This window comes from Camelus ferus, chromosome 3, assembly GCF_009834535.1.
Source record: "Camelus ferus isolate YT-003-E chromosome 3, BCGSAC_Cfer_1.0, whole genome shotgun sequence".
Taxonomy (NCBI): domain Eukaryota; kingdom Metazoa; phylum Chordata; class Mammalia; order Artiodactyla; family Camelidae; genus Camelus; species Camelus ferus.
In genome coordinates, this window is record NC_045698.1 from 114,655,540 (window position 1) to 114,673,548 (window position 18,009).

Here is an 18,009-nt window from a genome sequence, read left to right on the forward strand (position 1 = left end):
CCATTCATTCTTCTATTTATTTTCCTAAGTTTTTAAAAAAATTAGTATTGTATTTTTTTTTAAATTTTGGCGATGATGGGGAGATAATTCTGTTTACTTATTTTTAGAGGAGGTACTGAGGATTGAACCCAGGACCTCGTGCGTGCTCCACCATTTAAGCTATATCCTCCCTCTGTTTTTTCTTTAATTAAATATGCTTACTACATGCCAAGAACTTTATCAAATGTGTGATATCTGTTAGTTTATTTAATCCTCTGAACAGCCCTGTATGAGTGGCACTAACAATGTCTTCAGATTTTAGAAGAAGTTTGGGACAGAATCTTGTCTAAAGCCCCTTATCTAGCAAGTGACATAGCCTTCAGCCTGAGGCCAGAGTCTGCTTTTCTCTTAAAGAGCCCTCTGCCCTTTTCTTTTCTAACTTTATATCTTTTATTCTGCTCATAATGGTCTCTGTTCTCAAAAACAAAAAATCTATCTACTTTAATTATCCATCTATCCTTTAGGCAGACAGCCTCAAAACCTTGCCCTCCACCAACGCTCCAGGCCAAGCCCTGGTCCTTAGGATGAGGACCTACAAACCTCACAGGATCTGCAAGGGCCTGAGTCATCTGGCCCCGCCTCTCACTGGGACCTTATCTACTGCAGCTCCTCCCCATCTGGCACACACACCAGCCTGCCTGGCTGCCTCATGTCATGGGGCACATTCTGCTCCCTTCAGCAGTAGTTCAGTTTGTGTACTCTGTGCCCTCTGAATGTTCTGCTTGCCAGAGCCCTGCTTCCTGCTTTCTGCTTGTACTCGCGCGTCAGTTATTAACTTAGAGCCCCCCGAGGGCCCAATCCTGACCCCCCCGACTAGTTCAGAGACTTCTGTCACCTTCTTGCATCACTGGTGAGTGTCCTTTCCCCCAGGTATGAGTTATCCTTGATGGGTTTTAAGGTTCCCTTGAAGAGCCGGGCCATGTGTATTTTGCTGACCTTTGTGTCTGAGATCCTGGCAGCTTGGCTGAGAAACAGATTGAATGATTTGCTACAGGCATGCCTGTCAATCACTTCAAACTCAACAAACTGAAAATTACATCTTGTGCAGATGACAGTCACTTCCCACATTCGTCTACTTCCCGGATGACCTAATGACCTGACCATATCCATCCTGAGTAGGGAATCACACCCTTTTTGTCAAATCATCTTGCTTTTCTTCTGTCTTTCTCAGCCTCCCCCAACTCACAGGCACCGCAGCACTGATGGGCCGTGCTTGAATGACTCCTTCTAACCAATGTCTTAACCTGTAGCTTTCCCACCTCCAGGACATGCTTTGCAACAATCATAGGATTTAAATGCTCTGAACTGCTGGGCTGTAGAACTATCGTTATTATAGACATATTTTTTCAGGCATCTCTCCATCAACCCATCTACCCATTTCTTTATCATGGGCTAATTAACAGGAGGTAGAAAAAAAAAATGAAGTTTGGAAAAAGATTTTAAGAAATCGTTTTGCTGTCCAAGGCTAAGAAGGTCATGGGGTAGTTCAGAAAATAAAGGGGGGTGGGGGAATGGAGCCAAGTAATTCTCCAGTGAAAACATCACAGTGAAAAAACACTAGTATACAGGCTCCATCAAGGTATGCGGTGAGGGATTCCGTTAGAAACGCCTTTCCTAGGAGGCCAGAGTTACTAGAATGTTAATTTTATCCTTGTGGTTGAAGTGGTCTGAGTTGCAACTTTACTGGGTGTGGCTCATTTGGACTCTTGAACCCTAGCCAGGGAATAAAACCCCGTCGGGTGCCTGCTTCCCCGGAGGCTGCGGGGTTCCTCCCTTCTGTGCCAGACCATCGGGGGAGATAGTGCAGGCAGCTGGGGGGAAGCAGAGCTGCCGTCCTGCTGCCCGCCATGGCTTCGGGGGCGCCCGGGGACCGGCTGTGCGAGGAGGCCCGGTGCTCGGTGTGCCTGGATTTCCTGCAGAACCCGGTCAGCGTGGACTGCGGCCACAGCTTCTGCCTCAGGTGCATCTCCGAGTTCTGCGACAAGGCCAGCAGCACGCAGGGGGGCCTCTACGCCTGTCCGCAGTGCCGGGGGCCCTTCAGGCTGGAGACCTTCCGGCCCAACAGGCAGCTGGCCAGCCTGGTGGACAGCGTGCGGCAGCTGGGGCTGGGCCTGGGGACCCCGGGGACGCGCCAGTGCCCACGGCACGGCGAGGAGCTGAACCGCTTCTGCGAGGAGGATCAGGAGATCCTGTGCTGGGTGTGCGACACCACTCCCGAGCACAGGAGCCACCACACTGTACCGCTGCAGGAGGCCGCCAGGTGCTACCAGGTGAGGGCCGCTGCGCGCACGCGGAGGGCTGCGGTTCCCCGGGGCCGGAGGTGTCATTCTGGAACAGGGGAGCAGACCGAGTCAGAGGTCTTAAAAGTGCCTCGCCAGGGACAGAGCCAAATGGCACCACCTGATCCGAGTGACCCCGCACCCTCCCCACCCTCCCCCGTCACGGCTCACGTTGGGGTCCCCTTGCCTTGGCTCCGTGATCACCCCACCTTTTGGGATCCCCGTTCAGGATCTGAAACATACCATCATTTGAGAGTGCCCCTCTCTCCCACGAAACTTTCCCTGGCTGTTTAATTTCATGCTGGTGTTCATTTTCCTGATGTTGTTGGTCTGGGTTCCACACATAGCACTGGTGTAGAGGGCAGTGTTGTCCAGTTGGTTCTTAGCCCCAAGGGCACATTGTTACTTGCAAACACTCCCTAATAACTATTATTTGTATATTGCCTTGCTTTTGCCTAGTGTCTAGGTCCATGTGAATTAATATTGTCAGCAAAACCACCTTGGTGTTTGAACATTTGCTAAGAATAGCGTCTGAATGAGCACAAGGCTCTGATTAACTTTAAAGCCTGCCAATGCATGTTCCTCTGAAGTAAGAATCCAATAGCTAGGCACAGGGGCCCTTTACTATTCAACATATGTTTGTGAACTCATGATGTGAGTGTCCTCAATAAAGAGGTGACTCATATTGGAAACTCTGTGAATACGATTCTTCCTACTGCTGCTCGTCAAAAGTTTTTGGACGTATTCTGAACGCACTGAACTGCCCAACATCTGAAACAGCTCCTGGAACATAGGAGGTTAAAGTCATCTTTACTGACATTTCCTTGACATGCTATCCCAATGAAATAAAGTGCAAATATTAACTTTCTAAAATCATAACAATAATTATGATTATTGTTATTAATTTAACTTTGTTTTAAATCAGGGTTTGTGATTTTTTTTTTTTTTTTTTGGCCTTCAACTTCCCTCTGGACCTAGCTCGAAATATCCCTCCTGGTTTTCCTTCTTGATTTTGAATGTCATCTACAAAATTCAGATGGTAGTTGCTTTCTAGCTAGACTTTTGAAGTATGCTTCTGTTTTTCTTTCCTTTTTTTTTTTTTTTTTTTTTTTTTATACAGAAGGTACCATAGAGTGCATGGCTCATGTCATATTTCTAAGGAAGCTCTTCTCTGTTTCAGTCGCCCTTCTACTAAATACCAAATATCTTCCAACTTCCTTAACCCATCAGTCAAGACTTTCTAAGGCCCTAAGCTCCTTTACTATATAGTTCTTGTCTTAACCAGTCATTCAGTCCAGCAAAACTAGCCTAATCACTGTTGTCCCCAAACATGCCACACCTTTTCGCCTCCTTGCTTTTGCTTACAATTTCTTTTGCCTATAAATATCAAAGTGTTTTATTCCTTCTGAACACTAAAAAAAAAGGTCAGTTTCGTCATTTTGTTCCATGCCTCCATGGATTTTACTTCTATTTTGTGTGCTTTACATTAAAATATTATCTTAAAAACAGTTGGTGTTTAAGATGTATTCAAAGGCTTTGGGAAGACTTTGGGTTTTTGTTTACCTTCAGTTTAATTTTATTTTTCTGGAGACCTGTTGAATTACTTTGGGAAGAGTTTAAAAATGTGTGTATGTATCTATCTTTGTGTTCTCTGTAAATAAAATGTATGTGTTGACCTCTAGCAGGGGTCTTAAGGTTGAAAAGAGATTTAGTATTCACTACTTAATAGTTTTACATTATTTTTTTTCTTTTACCCCTTGTGAGATTTATGGCATCCTGTTTTTATTTAATAAATTCTAAGCTTACAAGGTTTCTTCTGGCCAAATTGTAATAAATACATTTCTGATTATAAAATGATAAATAATTTTAAGAAGCTGAAATATATAGACAAGGAACAGCAACAGTTTTCATTCAAGTACTAGCAGATGAGATCTCATTTACTAAACATACTTTATTATACACACATAACTGATCTCTTACTAATTTTTATATATTCATTATAAGCACTTCTATGGTTCAAAATTGATGTCAGCTTACTTGACATACACTTATTTTAATTTTCTTTAAAATTCTGAGTCTTTCTTGTAATTAAATATTCCACAACACCTTATTTTAATTGCATCCTGTGAAAATAGGTTTTCTTCTCACTCCCTTATTTTTAATATTTTGGTTAATACAGTTTTTACTATTTAAAATAATGCTGCAATGAATGCACTTTTAGATAAGTCTTTGCTTATACCTGGCATCAATATTTGAAGTCATATTTGTGTTTAACAGGTGTTAATGAGGTTGAAAACTTTTCTATGCTTCCTAGGGCCTGATCTTTGTATTGCCCCACATACCTGGTCAGTGTTAAGGCCTGAATGAGGTTATCTGTAACGGCTCCCGTATATCTTCCCAGATGAAGCTCCAGATGGCCCAGGAACTTGTGAGGAAACAGATGGAGGAAGCCTTAACTCAGGAGGCCAGTGTGGGGAAGAAGACTGTCATTTGGAAGGTAAGAGAATATTTTGGAGCTTCAGGAGGCTAGCTTGTCTGAAAGATCCAAGTTTGGGTCATTGCATCATTCTTCCACCATCCTCCCTGCCCCAGGACATTTGCTCCATCTACATAGGTACCCAAGAAAAACATCTCAGCATCATTCTGGATCACCTCAGCCCCTCAAGTTAATATTGTACAGCTGTGTTCTTTTTATCCCTGTTACCCACTACCCCAATGCAAATTAGGAATAAATAACCTTTACTGTTCTTGACCTTGCTGTCACTCACTGCTGCGTTCCTCTTACCTAGAACAGAGTCTTGCAGCGTCCCTCCTGCTTTAAAAATTACATCTTTGTTGGATGAATGAAATAATAAATATTGCACAGCATTGATAAATACGGAATACAGGCTGATAGTGATCATCTTACTATATGTAAAATAATCTGAATTTTCAGTGTCTTTTCAGTCATTCATATATGTATTTCTCTCTTTTCTACACCTCATCCGCTCTTTTTTTCTCTTATTTATATAAACACGCACACACACAAACATACACAGAGGGGTTCTGAACCTGGAGTGATGCCTTCCGAGAGATATTTTGCACTATCTGTAGATACTGTTTTTGATCACGTGTGTTTTTTGTTTAATTTTTATTTTTTGGGGGGAAGTAATTAAGTTTGTTTGTTTGTTTGTTTGTTTGTTTGTTTATTATTTATTTATTTATTTATTGGAGAGCTGGGGATTGAACCCAGGACCTTCTGCACACAAAGCATGTGCTCTATCACTGAGCTATGCCCTCCCCACTCTGTAGATATTTTTGGTTGTCAGAACAGGGAGAGGGTGGTTTTGCTATTGATGTCTTACATGTAAAGGCCAGGAATACTGCTAAATACACAGAACAGTCTTCCCTCCCCCCCCAAAAATCACAAAAAAAGAATCACCTGGTCACATGTCAATAAGGTCAAGATTGAGAAACTGTATATAGAAATTACATTAGTGTTTATATTTATACAGTATGTATTACAATATATAGAGAATTTGTTTTGTAGAGTATTTCTCTTCTTTGTTCTTCTCCAAGGAACCCTTTCTCTCTGTCTTCTATAATTTTTTAGTTTTTTCTTTCCTCTTTCCTCAAAAAATTGTATCTTACACTCTCTCCTCTGACAGATATGTTCATAAGGATTATTTTTGCTATATTCTTATTTTGTGATATATCTTACCTTTCCCATAGTTACGTATCCTATGGGTAAAGTTAATTGAAATGGACATTTATTGATAATTTTTGTTCTTTGAAGGCAAATAGTCCAAGTAAATTGTTTTTAATTTTGACCGAACCACAAGTTTACAAAACCAGAAACTCCATATCTGAGATCTGGATTTCTACATTTTTTTAAACCTGCCACTGATTATTCTAAAGTAGAGATGATTCTAAGCTCCTTGTTCTAAGCCCCGTAAACTTGCACGATTTTAGCTTTGAGAACACATCCTAGTGAGCCAAATGCAACAAGCCTGTGCTTCATAAAATGAAGTCTAAATTCTATGAAAACCCTTGCCTTTCTCTATCTGTGGATATAATTGTGATACTCAAAAGGGTGATGGGAGAGAACAATGAGTTACAACTAACCCCCTTCTCACCCTGTCATCTCTCATGACCCAAATATAATTCCACTTTTTTCAGTGACAGAATTGTTAGCACCACTCCTTACTAGCACAGCCTCTAAAATGGGGCCTGGGGGAGAAATTCACCGAGTTGTACCTTTCAGCTCAGAATATGGAATTCACAGGTGGTTGATTTTTAAAGCGGTCAGTATGATATGAATCTACTTGTTTAGAAAGTGGCAGAAGGAGATAGAAATGGGAAATTGGAGGAAGGAGTTGAGTCTTAGGAAATTTGGGGAAAATTATTATTAGAATTTTTTTTAAAGGTAACAGCTTATGTCCTTTAATCAAACCAAGATGTTATAGTATTTAATAATGGGCCAGAGAATTCAAAGTGTGGGGGGACTGTGGGAGGATAATTTGCCTCGTATACTCAGTGTAAAGCTAGTTTTCCACCTACCAATCTTAAGAGAATAAAATTTAGATACACTGATGCTGTATCAAAGTATGTTCCTGTTGACTGAAATAAATGCACAACCTAAAAGTTGAGAGTTACATTTTATTCGGCGGGCATTTCTGAGGACTCGAGCTGGGATGACAGCCTCTCAGATCACTCTGAGGGACTGCTCCAAAGAGGTAGGGGAGGAGCCAGGATATATAGGAGTTTTACAACAAAGACCAGGCAGTTGGAACATTAAAAGATTACTGTTAAAGAAAACCAGACATCTCAGGTTAAAGAATTTAGTGCTTCTCTATGTATGGGAAGGAGTAAATGTCTCGGCTCATCGAAATCATTCCTTTGACAAGCACCTAGCTCCTTGGGTCCACTAAAAAATGGCAAATGTGAGACTTGGGTAGAAATCGACATGAATTCCTTGAAGTTACGCAGTAAGTTCTTTCTGCAGAGAATGTTAGCCTCACAGTTTCAGGATTACCACTTTGCTGAGAAGTATTTCCTAATCCTGAACCTTTTCTTATTTACAAATCCAAGTCTCTCTAATCTCTCTTCGTAGTTCAGGTTTTTACACACAGTTCTCATTACACTAGTAATAAATTTTAACATCTATTGGGCAACTATTCTATGCTAATCACTTTGCTCAACAGTTTAATAGGTAACATATTTGAATTCCCAAACACTTCTTTTGCCACATTTACGATACTAAAACTTGAATATAAAAGTGCCTTGCCCTCAAGTCCATGGAAATGGGAATTCACATCCAACAGTCTTTCTCAAAGTCTACCAAGCCGCTTCTCGTGAGTCGCCTCTGGTTTCTTACGTGTTGTTAAAATACAGTGGATCAGCTCATAGTTACGAGGATGAGATCACTCCAGACAGCGTCCCCTCCAGCTTGATCATGAAGGTGGAGGCCAGACACTCTGCCCCAGTCGCTGATGGTTTGATGGGTTCCGTCACTTCAGGAGAAAGTGGAAACACAGAGGCAGCGCTTCCGGTCGGAGTTTGAAAAATACCGTGGCTTCCTGGCCCTGGAGGAGCAACTGCAGCTCAGAAGACTGGAGGAGGAAGAGAGAGCCACCCTACAGAGGCTGCGGGAGAGCAAGAACCGGCTGGCCCAGCAGAGCAGGGCGCTGAAGGAGCTGGCAGGGGAGCTGCAGGAAAGAAGCCAGCGCCCAGCGCTGGGTCTGCTGGAGGTGAGGCTGGGCGCCGGGGAGGGGAGGGAGGGGCAGACCTGAGACCAAGGGGACAGACAGATAAGCTTTCAGGGACAAATCACTTCGGCTTTTATGCTCTTCAGGAAAATAGCACTCTAGGATTTATTTGGAAAGCATCTTCATTTTCAATCCTAGCATCAGGATCTGAAGGGACCCTAGAGAATCATACAAAATAGTCCATGTTAAAGACAAAAACTGAAATATTTTTAAAACTAAAGTTAATGATTTACATAATATTAAACTGAATAAAAAAGGACAATTTATAGCATGCTGCCTGAAAAACACTTCTTAAAACCTCACAATCCGTCAGTGATAATATTGCTGTATTTCAGTGATGGCCAGCCCCAAAAATCTTGTTCAGCTATTTTAGTGTCAATGGCTACAAGTAGGAAAAACATTTTAAATTGTTCACCTTGAAACGTGCATTGTTAATTTTGAAGGCAAATGCTAATTTTCTAGCCCTGTTGTCTTGCCCGTTCCAGGCTCGGTGGGGAGCGATTTCTTGGGCTCCAAGCAGCTTTCTCATAATATATTTGAGATTATAGAGCAGACAGAAAATAACAGAGAAGAGGAAATACTTTCTTTTTAATCCTCCCTGAAGGCATTAAATCCCAAGTGAATTGAGAAAGTCATCATTATTACTGAATGCATGCGATCATGATAGAATTCACTGCAATACAAATTTCTGGGCACACTTTATTGTATCTCATCCCCAATGACTCCTTTAAGGATTTTTGAACTAAGTAATTCATACAAGTACTAAGTAATTCATACAAGTATTGTGACTAATAGCACTAGTCACAACGTTGGGCGGGGGTGGTATTAAATGAATGAATTTACAAAGCATTTTTATATAATTTGTCCCTCTTTGTCTTCAATATATCTATATATCAGTAAACCTTATTATTATTATTTTTGCAATGCCCACTTCCAAGTGAGCGAGCTGACACACAGGAATACATTTTCTAAATTTCAGACAGTACATAACCCAAGAACTTTGGCATTTTCAATAACATTCATTGTTTCATCACATCTCAAAGCACAACTGATTTCAAATGAACATTTATTAGGGCTGAATGAATGTTAAAATGTTTCATAATACAAATCTTAGGGAGAATATATTTGCAGATAATTTATTTTCATTTTCATACGCTCTTTTCCCTTTCTTCTTCAGTACCAGTAAGTTACATTTTCCCCTTAATGGCCACACACAAAGCCTTATCATTCCCATGGAAGGTAAAGATGATAATTTCCTAGTTTTTATGCCCCGTCAAAATTAATTCGACAGGTGGCTATTTTTAGAGGGATCGAGGAAACATAATACAGGTGAATTATTTAATAATCTATTTTAAGATAAAATGTTGCTAGATATTAATGACTTTTATCTTTATTTTATCACATATGCGTCCAAAGATATGGTATGTTGTTTCCAAGAATGAGGAATTTAGGGTTTTCTTACAGGGACAATGAGAGTGGCATTTTACGTCTGTACCTTTCACTGTTTCTCAGATAAATTTCTGCAGATATCTGGAATCTATTTTTACCCTAAGTCCACTTAAAGAGTGTCACTCTTCATTAAAATATCAAATGTCAGAATTATTAATTCAGAAAATAGTTAAATCAGTAGATAGAGAAATTAACCTCAACTCTGTGTAGTCTGATTTTATTGTAATAGAGGCTAACAGATTATATTATTTTAAATTCACAAGAAAAGTCAACAGCAGCCTGTTGTGGGCTTTCATGAAGAGAGATTCATGTGTCCTGTAGTTTCATCTTAAAATAGTTAATGATTTCCAGTAATTCCTAAAGAGATGTTCATGGTGTGTCCCCGATCTGTTAAAAGTAGTTCGGAGGCCTGACTCACATCTGCTTGTGTTTCTCTTTCACTTTCAGGGTGTGGGAGGAGCCCTGAGCCGGTATGTTTACTTTCTGCATCAGAGAAGGGGTGGGAGAGGCCGAGGTGGTTGTCGAGATAACCCTCCTAAGAGCTTTCTGTTCTGTGCCCTTCTCAGAAGTAAGAGTGTCCCACGGCTGGAACCGGAGCCCATCCCTGTGGGGCTGAAGACAATGTGCTGCATCCCTGGGATGAGGGAGATGCTGAGGAAGTTCCAAGGTAAGCTGCATTTTAGAGCCTGAGGACCTACAGTGCCTGGAGTGTGGCTGTTAACAGCGGTTTCTTCCTGTACCAGTCACGCTGCAGTAACAAACAGAACCCAGTGGTTAGAGGCGAAAATCAGCAGTTTTATTTTGAGATCGTGTTACTGGTTTATTACTTGATTCTGGACGCGTTTGTTTCACATCATCTCACCTTGGGAACACGTGCAGACAGAGCCCCACCTCCTTGCCATTGCTGACAGTCATGGGAAGGGGCAAGGTTATGGTGAATCAGGCTCCGCCCCTAAAGCATCCCTGCTGAAGTGGCCTCAGGGCTTCCCTGAAGGTTTTATTGATGGAAAGAGTCACATGGTCATGCCACACTATAAAAGGGGGGAAGGGAGAGGGCACCATACTCAGAAAAAGAGTATTGGGATATTTGATATTTGTGACTAGTCGTAAAGGCTGTCAGAGTCATGGGCATCCATATAAGCTACATTTGGTTAGAACCGTAGGGTTTAAAAGTGACCTTAACTGTGATAGAAGTAACATTCATTCCAGCCAATCTCCATTTCCTTGCAAAATGCTATACTGTTTGGAGGACTAAATGAAACATGTTTGAAAGCAGAAAAAAAGCCATCAGTATATGAAAGCAGTGTGGTGCATCAAATAATACAAGGTTTGGGCTATTTTTATTATTTGGCAATTTGATAAATTGCTTAAATTAGTCAATAAATCCAAAACTATTCAGTCAATTATATTTACGTAGGAATAACTGTGATGTTATAAATTAGTTTGTATGGTCTGATCATGTTGTTTACTTAAAGCAGATCAATACATTTAATTTCTTTTTTATATTCAATTTATAGCAAGGAATGAAAACAGACTGTGGGGCTAAGTTGTGGTTTTATTACTTGCTGGGGAAGAACTTTGTCGCATGATGAGAAAATTCATTATCAGTCCTGTTCAGTGATTTAATCCATGTCCTGATGGGCAGATTAATATGTACTAACTACATGAAATGTTGCGAGTCATTGCAATCATCAGTGTCTTCAGATTACCATTTCTTTTTATTGAATTAAATAATTAATTAGGCAATTCCACAAATACTGTGTATTTTATGCTGGCCATCTTTGAAGCATTGGAACATATCATTGAACAAAAACAACAAAAATCTTACAAATCTCCAGCTTCACGTTGCAAATATTTACTTAAATTATGCAAAATACATAGAATGTTAAGAGATGATACAGAATATAGGGGGAAAGAGAATAAATTAAGGGTGGCCAGGATTTCTAGGGTTAGAGCATCTGATTTTGAATTTGATGGGCAAGGAAAACTTCCCTTGGTAAGGGGTAACTTCAGCAAATACCTGATGTGGAGAAGTATTCCAGGCAGCAGAAATGAGTCCCAAGGCCTGAGATGGAAGTATGGGAGGTACATTTCAGGAGCTTTGAGGAGGTCTGTGAGGCTGTGGTGGAGTGAGTGAGGGGAGAGCTAAAGAGACCGAGAAAGTCCCCATAGTGCAGGACCCAACAGGAAGACCACTGTGGGCAGGATGCTTTACCTCCGAATGAAATACGACATTTTAAAGCTGTCAATGGAGGAATAGCATGATAGGACTAATGTTTTGTAAGCATCACTGCGTGTGCTTCATTGAGAATAAATTACAGACAGTCAAAGCTTGATGTGGGAAAGTCAGTTAGGAGCCTTTGTAATAATTCAGTCAGAGATGACTGTCTCTTGGATACGGGGGGTGCTGAGAAATGGACAGAATCTTGGTATATTTTGAAGGCAGAGCTGGTGAGATCTCCTGGATTAAATAGGAGGTGTCAGAGAAAGAGAAAAGTCGTGAATGATTCTAAGGTTTAGAACGCTAGAATTAACATAATGAAGTTGCTGTTTACATTGACAGGTAAAGCTGCAGGTGAGGCAGAAAAGGGGAAGTTGGGTTTTGGTCACATCAATGTTGTGATGAATGTTAAGTATCCAAATGTTGATGTCACGTTGGCAGATGAATTTACAAATACTGAGTGCCAGGAAAAAAAGTGTAAGCTAGAGATATATTTTCTGAATTAGTAAGCTTATGAATGGAACCTAATGAAAGCAATGAGCCTATCAGCCCAAGAACACAGCAGGAGTGAGCTGAGCAGGAGAAAAGAGGTCGCAGTCCTGAGATCTTTGTCCTATCCAGGAGCAGTGATGGAGGAGAAGAGGAGAAAACAGCAAAGGAGACCAGAAAAGGTGGCTAGTGGAGAGGAAGGGAAAGCATGGTGACTGGTGGTGTCTTTGGGAAAGAGAAGTGAATTTTTCCACGTCGGAGAGATTCTTAACAGTGTCAAAACGCTACAGAAAAGTCATTTCAAGTGAAATCTAAGGACTGATTGCTTTCCAGTGTGTGGGTGATTGGGAAGAAAGAGCAGTTTGTTTAGGATGTTACTCTATCTTGGTGAGCAACCGAATTTAAGAAAGAAGAGGTAGGGACGGGAATTGGTGGTAGGTGTATTAACAACCATTTCACAGATTTATTTTCTTACAAAGGAGCAAAGAAGTGGGCTAGATTGGGAATGATGTATAAAGACGTGACATATACTAAACAGACTTAGCACAATTCCAAAGAATTCCACAATTCTTTTCAATTCTTGTTACTTTATGGTCTCTAGAGTTCGGGAAAATCACATAATCTCTTGGACTCTGAGTCTCCCGTCTATAATGTGAGGATGATAATGGCTACCTTGAGGGAGGTTACGTGGGAGAGCATAGATGATGTATTACTTATGTGACCCTCTCAGGTTTGACTGTCATTAAAAGGTCACCAGAAGTGGCTTAGAGACAAGTAAGAATAACAGTCATCTTATGAATATGTGTGATTATTCTATTAAAACAAAAATATGATTAACAAAATTAACTTTTTAAATGTTTATGAAGAAAAGATACTGAATATTTCACACCCTCCCTTGTTCATTGAGATAGTTTCATAAATAGACATACTTATTAATTATAGATACAAATAAAATTTCATAGCAATCTCACTGGGACTTCATAGTATCAGTGTCAGTTTTGTACTGCTGCATAACAAATTACCACAAATTTAGTTACTTAAAACCACATCCATTTATTAGTTCACAGTTCTTTAGATCAGATGCCCACATAAGGTCAGCTGGCTTCTCTGCATAGGGTTTCATAAGATCAAAATCAAGGTGCTGGCCAGGCTGGGCTTCTCTGAAGGATCTGGGGAAGAATCTACTTTCAGGTTTATTCAGTTTGTTGACATAAAGTATTTCTTTGCAGTTATGGGACTGAGATCCCCATCTCCTTGCTTGGAGATCACCAAACCTTTCTCCTCACGGATCCCACTCCATCTTCAGAGGCAACAATGACTCATCAAATCTGAACCTCTCTGATTTTCCCTTCTGCCACCAGCCCAATAGCCAACGAAACTTAGATCACCTCCCTCTTTTCACGCAATATAACGTAATCATGAGAGTACCACCTCGGTCTGAAGGTCATGAGACTCACTGTAGAATTCTGCCTACCATCGTAACATAGCTTTGAAAGCGGTCAATTTCATATTAAGCTGAATCCGAATTTAAAACGAATTGAAACATGTGAATATCATAGGAAATTTTTCTATAAGCTTTGAGGGAAAAAAAGAAATCATTCCAAGGGAGTTGTGAATTTTATTTAAATGCAGATCCTCCTAAGAACACCCAAGTGCTTTGGATAGAGATAAAAGGAATCTAAATGGTTATATACTTGGTCTGTCATATAATCAATGGTTACATTTTAATTGGGAGCAATAATGAGCCCTGGATTATGCCAGGGTAGCAGTGGAATACACCCAAAAGCAATAAAACACCTACTCATTAACCTGCAAGGTGATAACACTTATTTTGTTATCTCCAGGAGTTGTTACAGAGAGTGAGGATGGTGCGACTCTTTTCCTCAATATCCTGGCTTTATAAGTTTTCATAAATATGTTCTGTTCTTTTACGTGTTCCACAAAATTCTTTCTGCAGTTGACGTAAAACTGGATCCTGCCACAGCACATCCTAGCCTCCTCTTGACCGCAGACCTGCGCAGCGTGCAGGACGGAGAACTGTGGAGGGATGTCCCCAACAACCCCGAGCGATTTGACACATGGCCCTGCATCCTGGGTTTGCAGAACTTCTCCTCGGGGAGACATTATTGGGAAGTCGTGGTGGGAGAAAGAGTAGAATGGGGGTTAGGTGTCTGTCAAGACACAGTGTCAAGGAAGGGGGAAACCACACCATCTCCGGAGAATGGGGTCTGGGCCATGTGGCTACTGAAAGGCAGTGAGTACCTGGTCCTTGCCTCCCCACCAGGGCCTCTCCTCCACCTGGAACGGCCGCGTCGCATTGGGATTTTCTTGGACTATGAAGCAGGTGAAATCTCCTTTTACAACGTCACAATTGGGTCTTACATCTACACATTCAACCATCTGTTCTCTGGTTTCCTCCGACCTTACTTTTTCATCTGTGACACGACTCCAATAATGCTGCCGCCTATCACAGAAGTGGAGTCAGAAAGCTGGGCGTCCAGAGCTCGCTTTGACCGTGCTATTAGAGATGACCTTTCCTAAAATTCTGTTCCTGAGATAACACCCCTAAGCCTGGCAAAGCTTCCCGGAGTAGAAAGGATGAAATGCATATGTGAAGGCTCAGTAAATGTCCCCATTTACGTCAGCACTTTACTTCTGGTCACTATGGGAACTCTCCCACAGGGACAACAGAGAACATACAAAATTCTTGCATTTGGAAGAGGATTGTGTAGTATAATAATTTTAGAGATGGAACAATCCTATCACTCTTTTCCGAGATGGCACCAACACGCTTTCTTGATGAGATTTTCTTCCAATGAATGGATCTTGTATTAAACAAAGATATCTATATATTTACTATAATGCCTCACTCCTACAATCCTTTCATTCCAAGTCTTCCACATATGAAGAATTAGAAATGGCAATTGTTAAATTGGTTCAGAACAGTCCAATATCGTTCTAGCACCAGATCCGTAATTCTGTTTCTCCTTATTTTCCATCTTCTCTTCTTACTCTGTTTCTCACTTTTTCTCTTTATTGATTCTTTTTTTTTCGCTTTATGCTTCTTACTGTCACCTTCCATTTCCTCCTAAATTAATATATTCACAACCATTCCTTTATATACTTATGATTCCTATGACTATATTCCATTACTCTTTAAATTGTCTTTACTCAGGGATCAATTTTGGGAAATGATGACATTCATTCCTATGATTCAAATATCACTGAGTCCCACCCCATACCCTTTTGCAGCTTTCTTCTTTATCTTTGTATAGACTTTTTTTTTTACATTAGAAAAAATGGCTCAAAATTATGATTCAATGAATTCTTTGACCTAGCCATTTGCTAGCTGTAAGACCTTAAATAATCTCTCTTTCTCTCAGTCTCAGCTACTTAATACGATTCCTATACGTAGAGCAATGATACAGATCTCACAATGATTTGGTCAATAATTAAGGTCATGGATTATATAATTCGTTTAAATTCAACTCTACTACTTAAATTCAATATAAAAATGACCATAATGATGAAACAAAATAATATTCCACTAATTTTTAAAGAATTTTCTGTACATTTTCAACAAAATTCTTTTTTTCCAACAAAATTCTTAAAAATTATTGAAAGCTAACTTTGTTGCCATCTTTATATCTAATAATTGCTAGCCAAATGCTAAAATGATTCAATGCTAAATATTTAAATGCTGAATAATTACTAATGAATGGAAAATTTAAATAAGATCATCCCACTAATAATCTGTGGAGACTGTAATCCTCTCCCTTTACTTTACCTTCAATTTTAAGGAGCTTTCCTCTTCCAAAGTGATTCCTTTGACTAAGATCTTCCACTTACTTTGCAATAACATTACTAGCTTAGTTTTTTTTCTATATTTTTAACACGTTTCTTCTCAGACTTTTTGTTTCTGAAGGAGAATTATGGATCATCATAATTTTAGGAACAGAGAAATTTGGTCAAACTGTATTTCCAGATGGCTTCACATTCTTTATTGATGGAGGCTAGTGTTCAACAAACATTTCTATACGTTCACGTTTGATATATTTATGTTTGATCACAAGCAAACAATTCCGCCCTCTGTTTTGGAAACTGAAGTGATAAGAATGTGTATTTACATTCCTCCATACCTGCCTTAGGTCTCTTCCATTCATGATCCAAGCAGAAAACCCTGGGTCTCAGTTCATGCTTCCCCATCACCAGGGCTTAAATGGGGCCTAGCAACTTTGTGCAACACCTGACTGGTCACTAAGGGCCCGCACTCCATGACAGAGAACATACACACAGACCAGTAGAGCCCCTTCCCCGTAGGGAACAAGAGGGACAGAATCAGTGGTCTAAGATCACGCCACCCCTGGGAGCTCCGCCCATTCACTGGGACGAGGAAGCTTCACGGGCCCGGGCCTTCTGCTCTCCTCAGAGGGTGAGAAGGGAGTCCTGTGAATGCCCCCTCCCTACTGAGAAAGCCAACATCTTAAGTCTCCACTTCCCTTTAACCCTGTTATCTCATTGTGCATCTTATCATGACTTATGTTAGTTACCAAACCAACTTAAATCTTGCTTCAGCCCTTGCATTCCAGACTTCACAAAGCTTTGTGCATTTCTGTTAAGACCCCTTCCCAATTCCTAAAAGGGTTTCCACTGTTCTTTTTGAAATTCTGGTTCATTAACGGCAAAATTCTTCAAATGCACATCTATTCCTTTGCTTTCCCTTTACGTTCTTCTCCATCCTTTCTACACACACACGTGCAGACACACACAATCACACAATACACAGAGGCTTCTCCAGTGGATGGTAACTCTCGTTTTTGTTTTTTTTTTTAATTATTCAGGCCAAAAATCTAGTTAACTCCTTTCTTGACTTCACTTTCCCATATCTAGTCCATCAGTAAATCTTGTTGGCTCTACCTTCAGACTATATCTAGAATTCAACCAGCTCTGACCACTCTTCTGCGATAACCCTGGTCTGAACATCCGTTCTCTCCCTGTGGGCTGTAACATTAGTTTCCTAGCAGTAATCCTCACCATACCTCAGCCCCTCCCATATCCCTTCTTAATGCTGCAGCTGGGCCCATCCTTTTAGTACCTGAGAGATGATAGTATGATTGTAATAACTTCCCATTCAACCTAGCGTTAAAGCCAAGACCCTGGAAGATCTGAGCATCAGTTCATTCTCTGATTCTGACTCCCTTCCTTTAATTACCTTTTGATTCTTCCTCCCATCTACTCCAGACCAGGCACTTCCCACCATCAGCCCTTTCTCGACCTGCAACTCCCTTTTCCAAGATGTCTCTTTAACTCATTCCCTTCCTTCCTTTAAGCCTGCTCAAATCCAGCTTCTCGGTGAGAACCATACCACCTGACCCACCCCAGAGCCCACCCAAGCTCGCCACCCAACCTCTTCACTGGGCCCAACATCTAATGTATTATTATACTATTTATTACGTTTGTTTGTTTATTTATGTATTTATTTATTTATTTAGCTTTTGCCTTTTCTGGATGGAGTGTAAGCACCCCGAGTGGAGGGATCTTTGTCTGTTGATAATGATACATGCCTGACATATCTCAAACACCTCAAATACTGGTTTGCATGTGGTTATCGCTCAATGCACATTTGCTGAATAAATAAAGGATTGACTTTTTGTGGGGGGCACAAGTAAGGGATGATCTGAAAATGTTTTGGGAAATGTAATACATGCCAGTGGCATTATCATTGTAATTATTAATGTATAACTAGGCAACCAGTGACCAATAAAGTTCAATGTCAAGTGCTAAA

General features: G+C 40.6%; 1 protein-coding gene across 2 annotated transcripts; it reads left to right on the top strand.

The window, feature by feature from the left end:
• The first annotated feature begins 1,630 nt into the window (after positions 1–1,630).
• Positions 1,631–18,009, top strand: TRIM58 (tripartite motif containing 58). Of its 2 annotated transcripts, XM_032477257.1 has the most exons (7): positions 1,631–2,309; positions 4,720–4,815; positions 7,817–8,047; positions 9,962–9,984; positions 10,081–10,181; positions 14,182–14,319; positions 14,509–18,009. In XM_032477257.1, exons 1-7 carry the CDS (start codon positions 1,887–1,889, stop codon positions 14,763–14,765), a joined length of 1,269 nt encoding a protein of 422 aa, XP_032333148.1. In that variant the 5' UTR covers positions 1,631–1,886; the 3' UTR covers positions 14,766–18,009. The 2 variants fall into 2 exon arrangements, with proteins under 2 accessions (XP_032333148.1, XP_006178087.1); XM_006178025.3 differs by having other exon boundaries at positions 14,182–18,009.